The 13,170-nt window shown below is 34.3% G+C and overlaps 2 protein-coding genes across 3 annotated transcripts; one reads left to right on the forward strand and one right to left on the reverse strand.

Moving 5' to 3' along the window:
- Positions 1-974: 974 nt before the first annotated feature.
- On the forward strand, positions 975-8,824 carry LOC134236896 (transport and Golgi organization protein 6 homolog). Of its 2 annotated transcripts, none has more exons than XM_062719050.1 (15): positions 975-2,036; positions 2,146-2,284; positions 2,422-2,540; positions 2,958-3,120; positions 3,267-3,346; positions 3,795-3,907; positions 4,117-4,308; positions 4,687-4,795; positions 5,247-5,483; positions 5,665-5,790; positions 5,977-6,135; positions 6,471-6,993; positions 7,164-7,315; positions 7,511-7,624; positions 8,286-8,824. In XM_062719050.1, the coding sequence occupies exons 1-15, from the start codon at positions 984-986 to the stop codon at positions 8,469-8,471; spliced, it is 3,465 nt and encodes a 1,154-aa protein (XP_062575034.1). In that variant the 5' UTR covers positions 975-983; the 3' UTR covers positions 8,472-8,824. The 2 variants fall into 2 exon arrangements, with proteins under 2 accessions (XP_062575034.1, XP_062575035.1); XM_062719051.1 differs by having other exon boundaries at positions 6,480-6,993.
- Positions 8,825-10,460: 1,636 nt separating this feature from the next.
- Positions 10,461-12,353, reverse strand: LOC134236893 (uncharacterized). Its single transcript, XM_062719047.1, has one exon. It carries the CDS (start codon positions 12,351-12,353, stop codon positions 10,461-10,463), a length of 1,893 nt encoding a protein of 630 aa, XP_062575031.1.
- Between the last annotated feature and the right edge of the window lie 817 nt (positions 12,354-13,170).

Raw genomic sequence — 13,170 nt, forward strand, 5'->3', positions numbered from 1 at the left:
TCTATTGACAGGTTTTTTTGGGGTCAGGTGTCCTTAGCTACCTTAACAAGAAATGTTAAACGTTGTCTGTTGCAACACAGTTGAATTGGCAAGATACTTACTCTTTATTAACAAGATCAAATTTCACAAATTGATGTTACTGCTGTATATTATGTTAAGGCCAACAATAAAAATGATTTGTTTGATACACTCCAACCAACCTATCAAAATTTCCCTTGCCTAATCATTTTTAGCACTTTGAATTTTTAGTTTTGTTTTTTAAATTACATTGTACATTCATTAGAAATTGACATTGTTTCATTTGAGAGCTAAGGTATATAATTTCTCAAGGATGCTTTTAGATTGAAAATTTTCATAGTAATAAATATTAAATATGTCTAACTATCCAGTATGTATTTTAAACATCAATAAATTTCTGAATCTATGGGTTTTTATGACAGTTATCAAATTTATCAATAATGCTTAGCAAAAAAAACTACCTAACTACCCACCTTAAAAAATTTGGGTTGGAGTACTTGGAGTACATCAAAAAAATTTTTAGTGATGGCCTAAGGAATACTAATATACATGAGAGTAATATTTTCATGAGCATATCGTCACATGATCGAATTACGTGAAAAAAAAGTTCATGCAAATATAAAGTGATTTACAGTATATGACAGTTATTGAAAGTAAATGAAAATATACCATCCATAAATAAATACCTTGGATTTTTACACATGCATATATTTTTTAATTTGTAAAATTACTGGTAGGTTATATGAACATACTTTGTATAAATGTTTACAGCTTTAATTTAAAAGTAACAAACATTTAATTGTCTGTAGATTTTTCCTTGAATTTGAAAGTATGCAGCTATTAAATTATTTTGATACTACCTTTTCTTAAAAAAAAATATTAAAAACAAACAATAACAAAACAGATTAAAACAAGGTGGAGCAAACTTTTGTAAGATTTTTAAAATATATATATTCTGTGATTTAATGCTTGATTTTCTGTTTTCAGATGCAGAAATAGAAAACATGCATTCCATATTTAATACAGCCTTAAAAAATAGTCTTGATGCATTTTGGAAAACACTGGAAGAAGAGAAACATCTAGAATTCAAAAACTTTTTTCAAGAAAATAGACACAAATTAAAACATAAATGCAATACAGAGTCAACAATTCAAACATATCTTGAAGTCTGTGAAGTTTTATTATACACACTTCATACCATCATGCAAGAAAAAATGACTGAATTTAAAAAGGGGGAGAAGAGGGAGTTAAAACCAAATGAGGCCCCTCCCCTATCTCCTGATTCCCTGAGCGTGAGTCACCAGAAAACTGTCCTATCCCTTCTACAGTTTATTGTAGTACTGGGAGTGTGTCCCCACTTACAACCAGGTGTGGGAATTCCAATAGAGAGACGGTCAGAGTACGCTAAAGTGTTGTTAGAATCCTCAGTGTCATCTAACTTGTCTGATGAGGAACACCGTGTGTCGCTCCTTCAGACGCTGTGGGTGTTAGTAACCTGCCTGAAATCTCCATCGTTGGCTCAGATCATACTGTCTTGTCATTTTGGAGACATTTTGGCTGCTTTACTGCAACTAATTCATGGAGGATCTGAGAGGAAATCTGTAAGCAGGTCCGCCATTAGGTTTAAAGCAGATACTGATCATAAGGATGAATGTGGAGCTTCTGATGAAGAAAAAGTGAAATCAGATGCAGGGAAGTGGACTCCAGCAACTGTTGTTGACATGATTACAAATAAAAATAAAGCTTCTCTCAGTGACAAATCAAAAGACAGTTCTGAAGATCAGCCAAGGTGTTCACTGCAAACTAAAGAGAAAAGTACAAAATCAGCCAATACCGAGTCACATGTGAATATTAGAGATGATCAAAAGGCAACAGATGTTGATTTTGAACAGTATACCAGAGATATTTCTTTTTGTGAGAATTGCCTCAGTGATCTTATGAAGAAAGTTCATCCAGCCCTGGTCGTCAGGGAACTTTTAATCTTGCAAGGTGCTCCTGGGCCCAACTTTACTAAAAAGGTAAATTGTGTATTGATATTTTTGATCAAATGTCATCATTCCTTTTTGATGGCAAATTTCATATACAATATATAAAATGAGTTTAAAAAAATCTATTTTATATATCCAGCAATCAGTGAATCGTAAATTTGCACTGTGTCAGTCACCACCCTGGTTGAGAAGAATTTGTGGCCGAATGTTATCTGATATTTTAACTGGACCCGATGGAGTTATCAACATTATAAAGGGAATGCTGGGAAATCTACCAGGTATAAAATGTGTTATTTCAACTGAAGTCTTGTCCTACTTGAAATTTATAAAAATTGAATGTATTTCTTCCTTACAGCCAGAACTCTCTGAGATAATTTTAAATGTACAGTTGTACTGTTAAACTGGTACATTTCAGATGACAGTAAAGCTGGTACCCCTGATTGGAGGAAGTTTGATGCCATTGCTAAGGTGATAGCTACTTGTCCTTCCCACATAGAATCCATGGAAGAGTATTATCAGAAAATTTCCTCACAGGTATGGGAAAGAGACCTAATATTTTGTAGACATATATCCAATAGCACTGGACTTTGTCAGTTATAGGGAGACTGTATTTTTCCACATTTATGGTGCCAAAATGATTCCAATTTATTACCGTAACTTACAAAATTTCTCAACTGGTTTTATTTGTCTCTTCCTTATAAAGTAGTGTATACATGTATTAGGAATCTTTAAATATTTTTTTTCAAATTATCATCTGTATTTTCTAGCTAAAATGTCCCCTTTCCCATTTTCTAATACTCTTAAGACACTTCATTGCTGTACACTTTGGATGTTTGTATCATACCCATACATTCATTTTTATTCTTGGAATGTTCCCAGCTCCCCATGTATACCATAATTCCCAGAAGGAACAATTTGACATTTTAACAATCTTTGGAATCCTACTGACAGATCTTGCAGCTGCTTCACCCCAGGGACAGACAGATAGGGCAGGGTCTGCTCCGTGTGGCCTGTACAACTATCTCCCTAATGGCAGCCCAGAATATGGTACTTACAGATAAACATTTAATACGGCCGCTGTGTCGACCCCTCATACTGATCACTGAGTACAAGGGTAAGTCCATTATCCATATCAACCAATTACCCTCTAAGACATGTTCAGTCTAGTCTAAATCAATCATTTATCCTCCATTACTTTAGTATAACTTGTGTTCAGTGATTTAAGAAAAATTTCTCACCAATGGACATGTTTAATTCCAGAAAAAGAAACCAGACAAGATGGCCATTTTATCATTGTGGATGAAAAAGAAATCAGAGAGTGTATTGAGGGACTACACAAGGTATATTTCTCTAATTATGTGTATTAAATAGAGATTGCAATATTAAAGTGCATTATATAGTTTCACCTGGGTAGAACTGAAATTGATAAATTTCAGTTTTGGAATGTGTAGCTTTCTCTATCAATTTACATGTTTATATGTTCATTTCCTTTTCGTTCTGAATGATATTCAATATGATTAGTATTTCAAACTGCGTATATCATAAGTTGTATAGATAAATTTAGAATCTTACATTCCCCCTGTGCTGCAGGGGTGTTGGATTTGGTGGGGGTTGTGGGTCAGGAGACAGAACCTAGTCATAAAATTAAGTTGTATAGGTAAATCTAAATTCTTATATTCCCTGTGTGTTTGGGGTGTTTGTTGGGGTGGGTGGGGGTTGGGAGATAGAACCCAGCGGCCCCAAGTTGCATTGGTAAATTTAGATTTTTATTGTCCCCCTGTGCTGTAGGTATTTGTTGGAGGTGCAGATCCCAGCAGCCCCCTGTATGCCTCATTACTTCCTGTCTGCCAGCCTCTTTTTGAAATGTTCTGTTTCACAAGAGGAGGGACTTCACATCTGAGGTAAAGTATACAAAGTCACTTAGATATGTACATGTACAAAAAAAAAAAAAATAGAATACTTGAAATCTAGGATGTTAAAAAAAATAATGGAATTTGTTCTTTTTTACATGTAATATAGAAGTCTTTAGCATCTATTTACACAATACAAAGAAATGCAGTGATACATGTACCTTATATAAAAAGTTTCCGCGAATCTTTCATTTTTTCAGTTCATCATCACAAGAAGTCCTAGTATCTGTGTTGAAGAATTTAGATCCACCACTTTGTTTGTCTGTGTTGAAATTTCTCCTTCTACAGAACCACACAGATACGTGTACAAAATCCATGAAAGTCATGAGTCCAGGTCTGATCTTTGTGGCTGGAGATCAAGGTGGTGTCCAAATAGCAACACGACTTCAGAGGTATGGTGTGTGGGATATGTTGCCCTTTTGTTATTCTAATTTACTTGGACATTGTGTAAATAAAAGTCTTCATATTTTTACTGAATAGAGGTATTTGGAAGAATTGTGCAGATTTTCAGAATCTCTTGTCCAAAAATTAGGATCAAAGATAAAACTGTTTATGTAAGCATTTAGATGCACTGAATTTGTATATTTTTTTTAAAAAAATTCTCGTTCTTTACTCAAAATAAAAATTGATTAATTTAGAAGAAAACATTTTTTGAATATGGGCGAAGACTAAATGGTTTAGACTATTGGTATGACTTTACTCATACCTTGTCAGTATTGCAGTAGGAGGTAATAGTTTTCAAATTTACAGGAGTATTATTTTATTTCCAGTGATACAGGTGAAAGGAACCACAACAGAGTGGTGAGGGCCTTAGTTGACATTCTTAAACCTCTAAAGCATACAGGGGTCACAGGGGATTTCCTCATCTTCACATTAAAGGTAACCAGAGAGATGAAGCAGGAAGTTAAGGAAGTAAATGAAAGAATTACTCATAATTACTATGCTTGGTATAATGGTTCCTGCAAGACAGAGACTTTGTTGTTTGAATGTTTATTTACCTGTTTAGTCTTGAAAGTTTTGCCCTTGACTGTTAGATATATGCACTTGAATCCAAAATACAATGTACTTTTGACAGCAAAATGGACAGGGCTGCAGTGAATGTATATCTCTGACTGATGATGGCATAATCTCTCATCAATTTACCTGACACATATTTCTAACTTAAAAATGTGTTAATCTGTTATTATATGTAGTTGCAAGGACTGAAAAACGATGAATGAATCAAAACTATTTTGACAGGCACAGGGATGATAATATGGAAATATGTAAAACTTGACTCAATAAATTTTTAAGCTCATACATACATTATACCTATTCCTTTCTTTTTAAGGAGCTACAAAGGATAATAACAAATGAAATATCCAGTGAGGACAATACATTAGCAGGGTCCTCTCCCACTCCTAATTCCTCAGACTCACAGTGTCTGTTGGACATTGAGGAGAGACACAATAGAGAGCTGAGGTCATGTGATCAGAAAATCCTAGTCCTCAATGTGCTTGCACAGCTGTGTGAAGATCTAGGACCCAGCTGTATCAAAAGTCCCTCCCAGACACTCAGTTTTGTGCAGGTCTGTCTGCTTATCCAAACAAGTCAAAGATTTGAAGATTTATCTATCCTTGTCAAGTTGTTTATCATGCAGAATTATTTTTAAAAAATAAAGTTAAAGCCATTTGATACCTTTTTCTTGTAATATTGAATAAAGTATTTTGTTATCTAGTTAGAATTACACACAATATCTGTATCTATAGGCCACACTAGAGAGAGCTATCCAGATTTGTAGCCAATCAGAGGATGAGCTGACTGGATATTTTGAGAGTGAGACCCTTTCCATGGCGATGGGTCTATTGACAGCCATGCTCTCAGGAGCTGTGGAGGTATAACCTGTTCTTGATCATGCTCCTTGTCACTTTTTATGGGTGGAATAACTCGCAGAATACAGAATTTTTACTAAGAGAGACAATACTGCATCTGAATTGAAGCTATACAAGTGTTAAAATGGAAGTAATATCATCTTACACATCTTAGAAACTTACATATACATGTATTTTTGTGATTTGTAGATGAGTGATAAGGATTGGAGTGATATGAGTACTTTGATGCCACTCCTGGATGAAGTCAGTAGGGTACATGCTGACCCCAGTATACAGGAAATGGCATCTGATCTCAGGATTGCAATAGCAACACATGGAGTAGTGTGGTCAGAGAAACTGAAACAGAAGGTTTGAACTGAGCATCATTTAAAGCCTAGAGTCAACATTAGAAAATATTTAATATACTGTGGCAGATCTGTCTAAAACAAGAAGTGTGCTTTGCCATTTTTTACTTAGATTTTAAGAGTAAAAGATAAAAACAAAAGACATTGACTTTTGTGCAAGTACATGTATGTTGAAGTTATCCTAAAACAGTAATTTGGAGTACATCACTCAAAACACAATTTCTTTGTAACATTTCTAATCTTTTCCCTGCTTTTTTGTGAGAATTTCAACTTTTCTGCTGTTAATCGCTGTGCAATACATGTGTACTCTAATGGTCTATACCGTCAAATTAAATACAGGCACCACAGAATAAAGACTCACCAAACTCAGGAAAAAGCAAAACCAAGCCTCTCATTGAGGAGTTGTCTTCTAGTGAAACTCAGCCACAACAGGTCAACAAAAACACCGAAAACGACAGAAGTAAGACAAAAGCTGGTCAGACAGCATTGGACCAAGCCATGGAGGAAATCTGTGATCCTCTCATCCCAGTCAGGGGACACGCTCTGATTACTATGTGTAAGCTGATCAAAAATAAGGACCCAGAGGCTTTAAATAAACAGGAAAACCTCCTGAAGATCTTCCAGGAGAATCTAACTCACCCAGATTCCTATTTGTACCTGGCAGCTGTTAATGGGCTGGTGGCCATGGCAGACATCTTTCCTGACATTATCATTCCTCGTCTGGTCCAGGAATACAGAGGCAGCTTAACTGAGACTGATAAGGTCAAATGTAGCAGGTCAAACGTCAACACGGAGGGAAGACATGATGCAGAGACAAGAATGAAGATTGGGGAATGTCTAGTGCAGAGCTCAAGAAAGCTAGGTATGTTCTCTTTGTTCACTGACTTATACTGTTAAACACTCTGTAACATGATGTGTTTGTTAACGCCACTCTAGTTTTTCTTATCATGTACAGTATTTGCATGAAAAATGGGGTTTTTAAATAAAATTATAATTAAATTAGTTCTTAAACATTTTGGACATTTTTTTCAGGTGATCTTGCTCCAAAGTACAGAGATGTACTAGTATCTGCCTTCCTAATGGGTGCCAAGGATCCTGATCCTCTAATTAGGGCCAGCAGTATGTCTAATTTAGGAGAGGTCTGCTCAGTCCTGAGGTTTAACCTGGGCCCAATTATTCAAGAGGTGAAAATAAAGCTGAAATTTTGAGCATTTTAAAATGACCTGTCAATGATATGAAAATAATGTAAATTCTTTCATTGACCATACTTGTTGAGAAAAATTTTTTTTTTATCCAAACAAAATGAAAGATTGATTATAGCCATTCTTTTCAAAGGTTAATTGAAAGGCCCTGAATAAAGCATCCCTTTAATTTTACAGGTTTTTACATGCTGCAGTGCTCTGCTAAAGTCAGATTCTGATGTGGAAGTTAGGAAGGCCTCAGCCTTGACACTAACACTGATTTTAAGAGGACTAGGGAAAAGTGTTTTACAGGTACATGTACTCAAAATCATATCACTTCATTTACTTCAGTAAAATGACCCCCCCCCCAAAAAAAAAACAAAAAAAAAAACAAACAAACAAACAAACAAAACAGTTCAAGATATTAATGATGATTAACTTTTTCACTTTACATGTATAAATATAGTTTAAAAAAGGACCTCTCTTGCTTTATGTTTGGATGTGATTTTATCCACTGAGTTTTGTGTGATTTTTTATTCCCAAACCTTGACAAAGGAATAAAAATCCTGTTAGTAGTATGATAAATATCATCTCTAAAAACAAATCATGGAAAATTCTGTTTATCATACATTTTAGAGTTTACTATCAATAATGTACACTTTCTTTATTTAGGAAGTCACATTATTTCATCACTTTCTTGCAAAAATCATGCATTTTGGCATCACAATACCTGTAGTAGTACATTGTATATAAAAGAATACCCAATGAGCAATATCCTTGAGATAAGAGGGTAATCATATTATAGATACATGTACATATGTAATTGTATTCATGAAATTTTTCATTTTACACGGATATAGGTGCCACTTCTATTCAACTTGAACATCAGAATAAACAATTTTTGTAATCAAATTTTGATTAAGCTAATTCTGACATTTCACTGTTCCAATTTAAAGTTTTATATATTTTTCAGGTGCTGGGGTCAGTGATAAGGGATTTGTACCAGCTCCTGAAGCTGACTGAGAGATCAGAGAAAGACGAGGGGGTACGGAGACAGATTATACTGGCTTACAATGAGTTAGACGACATCATGAGGGAGGAGCTATTTCCAAAGCAAGTTCTACAGAAAAAGATTCGAGTTCTTGATGCCGAGTCCTGATGAAGGAAAATTAAATAGGGGTTTTATCTGTGAATTTTGTGAGAGACTTGAATAAGATGGAGATGTCAGCAACCAACAAAACTGATCATTTCTATTTAATATCATAATACCTATGTTAATGTATGTACATGTAATTTTATCAAATACTAATTACCGGTACATGTATTTTAGAGCACTTTGTACATGGAGATGATGTTAAATGTCAATAAATCTGAACATTTTGAAAGTAAACAAGTACTTATATTTGTTTGATAGTTAAAAGATAATGAATTTACTAAATTTAAGCACTGTGATTGGTTCAATGTACTAAGATGTTCTTATAGAAATATTTAAAGACATTAGAATTCAGAAAATGTGTTGTTACACAAAATTTCATGCAGCTGAAATATGATTGCTAAAGTCAGAAAAAAGCTTTATTCAACAGTTGAGCTATAAAACTAAAACTAAGACAACCTAATGTTTGACCACAATGATTTTTTTATGCCACCTTGTAGATTGAACCACTTTGATATACTAGTATTTGAATTTAAAGGTGTTCCTCAGTTAATTCTGTGGAATTTGCAGTGTGGACACATTAGTTTTACAGGCATCACAAAGATGAAAGCCAGGGCAAGATACGTCTTTAATTATCAAACGTGAAATTTATACATTAAGTTCTCAAGGCAACCAGCACTTTGCCGAATGGCTTTGTACAGGCATCTCAGTATTTGGGTCTGATAACTCTACCTATCAAGCCTGTAGAAAAATATTGCAGTTTGCACCTTGATATCAAGCAAATTAAAATTCTTCGAAAAGTAATAAAATAAGACCATAGACGTCATTATTGAGAGGGGGATCATAAAGTGGCTTTGTTTGCTGTAGTATGCATTTCATTTCCGGAAATTATCAACTTTGTTTTCATTTCCGACATTTTTCAAATACATAAGTAGTACCTATAGTAACAGATTTGATAACTTTATTTATAAAAAATATAAAGGAATAAATCATAAATAAGTCATTGAAATCCAATTTTGGAAATCTATCAGTGACTTGGACATAAATATGGTGATGACACTGACATTTAATTTAATGCACATTTAAATGTGGTGAAAAAGTTTTATGCTCATTGAACTTTTTTTTACCTAGACTTAGTGCTACAAGTATGCACATATGTATAGATTTTATTTTTATTTTTTTTTCATTAATATTTTGGTATAAATACTTTTAAAATTCCATTTCCTTTTACTTAGAAAACATTGAACTGCCGCACAGGTAAATTCCGGAAATGAAAAAAAAAATATGTCGGAAATGAAAACAAAAAATGTCGGAAATGCTATGCATATTTCCGGAAATGAAATGCAGCGGTACTAATACATATACATTGGAAAAATTATTTGGGGACACTAAAACTCATATTTTAGAGGTTAGGTCTAGTTCATTTTGTTCAACACCGTATTTATTGACCTTTATCTTCAACAGAATACCAAGGCATTCTAGATTTATTTCTCCTTTATTATTTTCTTGAGACATAACATTTGATCAAAGTTGGTACTATTTAATTAGCTCTTTTCAAAAATACAATTCAGGATTCTGAAGTTCAATAGATTCTGATTAATTTTATTGAGGTCATTTTGCCATATATCTAATCATTTGATCTACATGTACATCATGTTTTGAATTTTTTTTTTATCGTGAAAATACATTGTAGTCCAAATCAAGTACTCTAATTGTACATCGATAAAATTTTAATTCTTATTTTCTCTTCAATTTAGCATGTATTAAATGTTATCAAATAGACAGAAAAGTATCATAATACATATGAAAAAATTATAAATTAAATAGCTCATTCTAAGTAAATTGTTAATCCAAAAAAATTATAATAGAAGGTGTTTTTTTTTTTTTAATAAATGTTACACTATTTTAAAATCATATTGTTTCGTTTTTGGATATAGAAATACCTTGTAATCTATTCAGACGCATGAATTCATGCTTTGACTTTTTTTGCGAATTTTAAACAAAAAGACATCTGTAGATAATCTGTTTTGCCGCTATTGCGCAAGAGTCTTTATTGGAACAAATAACTTCCGGTCCAGAATTGTCCATATCTTTACTCTTCATTTCAAGCGACTCTACTAGATGGCCATCCATCGTAAAACGATGAACAGTTTTTGAAAGGGAGTTTACAACCAAGATATTGGTGCTGGGCCCGATAGCTAGGCCTTTGGGAGCTTCCATATAGTCAGATGTAAATACCTTTAAAATGTCACCAACGGAATTCACACAGAACACTCGATTGGAATTAGTGTCTGAGTAATAAATACAATCAGCATTTTTGACACAGACGTGCTGCACAGAAAAACCTTTGCATTTGATAGTTCGAAGATGACTGCCATCAATACGGATTATGTATATATGCGAATTGCTAGCAATATACAAGTTTCCTGAGAGATAGCTCACCCCAAAACATTGGAAAGTTGTTGGCAAGAACGATGGAAACCCCAATTTCTTGTCTGGAAGGAATTTTAAGTCTACAATCTGGATACCGGATGGGGTTGACACGGCGATTTTTTGCGCTTCAATTGGCGTCACATCCCAAGGGGAATGTTGAAGCTTAATACAGTACCAGGCTCGTCGACTATCCAAAGTAAAAATTCGCTGTTTGCTGTTGTCACAGATAACCAGCACATCTTCGAGGTAACACATACCCGTAATGTGTGATAGTTTTGTGCGGGTCCATCGTCTGACTTCCAGCTTCTCTGAACATTTCATTTTCTTTAATGTCTCTAGTTTAGCCTTATCTACCTTTGTTTGAATTAAGTTGGGTATTTGTTCAAGATGATTGATTCGATGCTGATGTTCTGTTATGCTAACTCTAAATTTAAACATAGTTTGTCTTTGAGTGTGGATAAATCGTTTTTGTTCCCCCATTTTCGCTTTTGCTTTACAATACAGTTGTAGACTTTCAGCATTGCCAAAGGTTAAACCTTCCAACTGCGTTCTAGTATTTTGCAAACTCTTGCATCTTTCTTTGACATCATTCAAATCGGTCTGTAGGTGATTTTGCTTGCTTTCTGTTTCTTGAATTTGAGCTTTGACATTATCCTCCAGTTTTTTCAATTTGTTCTGTACAGCAGCTTTGAACTCTTCAAATGTTGTCCAGATCTTCTTGCTTTCCTTATCAATTTCAGCAATGTTATTCTCCATTTCATAAATCATACCCTGGTGAATGTCAGTTAATGAACATAGACTGTGCTTAAGACGGTTTACTTCTGACTCGCTCGGGACATCTGTTGCCGCCTTATGGATATCCAGTGTGTCACAAACTTTATGGTGTATAGTGGTACAATCAGGACAACACGGTATTTCATGAGAAAAACAATAATTTGACAAAGCGTACCCATGCTCAGTGCATTTATCCAAATTAATACTGCTATAAAAGTCGGACGCAGTTGTTTCCATCTCGGAAGATTCTAAGAGGGAGTTGAAATCTAACGACGATACAGTTGACATGAAAATTTCCGGATCATCCTCGCTGTCTTGGTAAGCATCTGACTGATTTCCATTTTCAAAGGCACTGCTTTCAGACAAGCTTCGAGCACCTCTGTTTAGACACTTGGTATTTTGTGTGCCACATTTGCAGCACCAAACTTCTGTTCTAGAACAAGCCTCGTTCTGAGTAATAATCCACACATGAGACGTGCTTCGTCCGTCTTCCTCATCAGAAACTTCTTGCCTGTCTTGAGAAATCGTATATGTGAAGTGGCAAATTCCACACTGGATAGTTTTTCCTTCCAATATATTGAAGCAATGTTGACAGTGTGAGTGATGACAAGGAAGAATATAAATGGTTGACGACCCGCGGCAAACACAACATTCTTCCTCTTTAGTTGCATTCTCCCTCATCGGGTCCATAACTCTTCCACTCGTTAATATGAAGTGTCCAGAGAGCATTCAGATGTTTATAAATAAAAAATCATTTTATGCAGCTATATATAGATAGTGTATTAGGTGCTTTGTGTGATATCCTATCGGTTTTGATCACAAGTTTGATAAAATTATACATGTATATATACCTAGATAAGTCCAGGAAGAGAAATACTTGCAAGTGTGTTTTACATCACTTTGCTCTCGCAAATCCGGTAAATCTTCCTTGCCCAAGGTTGTAATACCACCATTCCCAGCCCCTGTATTTTCGAAGATGGGAGCAAATACAGAGAAGACAGAAGAACTTCTTGAAACAAGTCACACGATTACATGTATTCCATATCACGATTAAAATAAATTTTTCCTTTAGCTCAATTGAAACTGGTTCCCTTAATTTAAGATAATACAGACTTTGGTTGAAAAAGCACATATTAACCTTTTCCCTTGATTATAGTAAAATTATTATAATTGTCGTTCATAATATTCATAGGTCTATAACTATGCTGTAGTTACTTTTAAATTGATAGGTAAGAAAGACACAGAGATATAATTTCCCATTTACTTCAACAACTACATTCAAACATTTTCTGAAGTCGGACATTCAAAAAAAACATTCTTTTTGTGCTTACAGCCATGGTTACATGTATAACTATGGAATACAATGATGCTCACAATTAACAAAATACTTTAAGGAAAGGGGAAAAAGTTTTATCTAACTTTCCCTTCAATGAAAAATATAGTTTTTTTTCATTGAGTTACAGTGCAAACTTACAGATCACTAAAGGATGTACAATGT

Source organism: Saccostrea cucullata, unplaced genomic scaffold (genome assembly GCF_032062105.1).
Source record: "Saccostrea cucullata isolate Sc308-1 unplaced genomic scaffold, CSIRO_AGI_Scuc_v1 ctg34, whole genome shotgun sequence".
NCBI classification, from domain to species: Eukaryota; Metazoa; Mollusca; class Bivalvia; order Ostreida; family Ostreidae; genus Saccostrea; species Saccostrea cuccullata.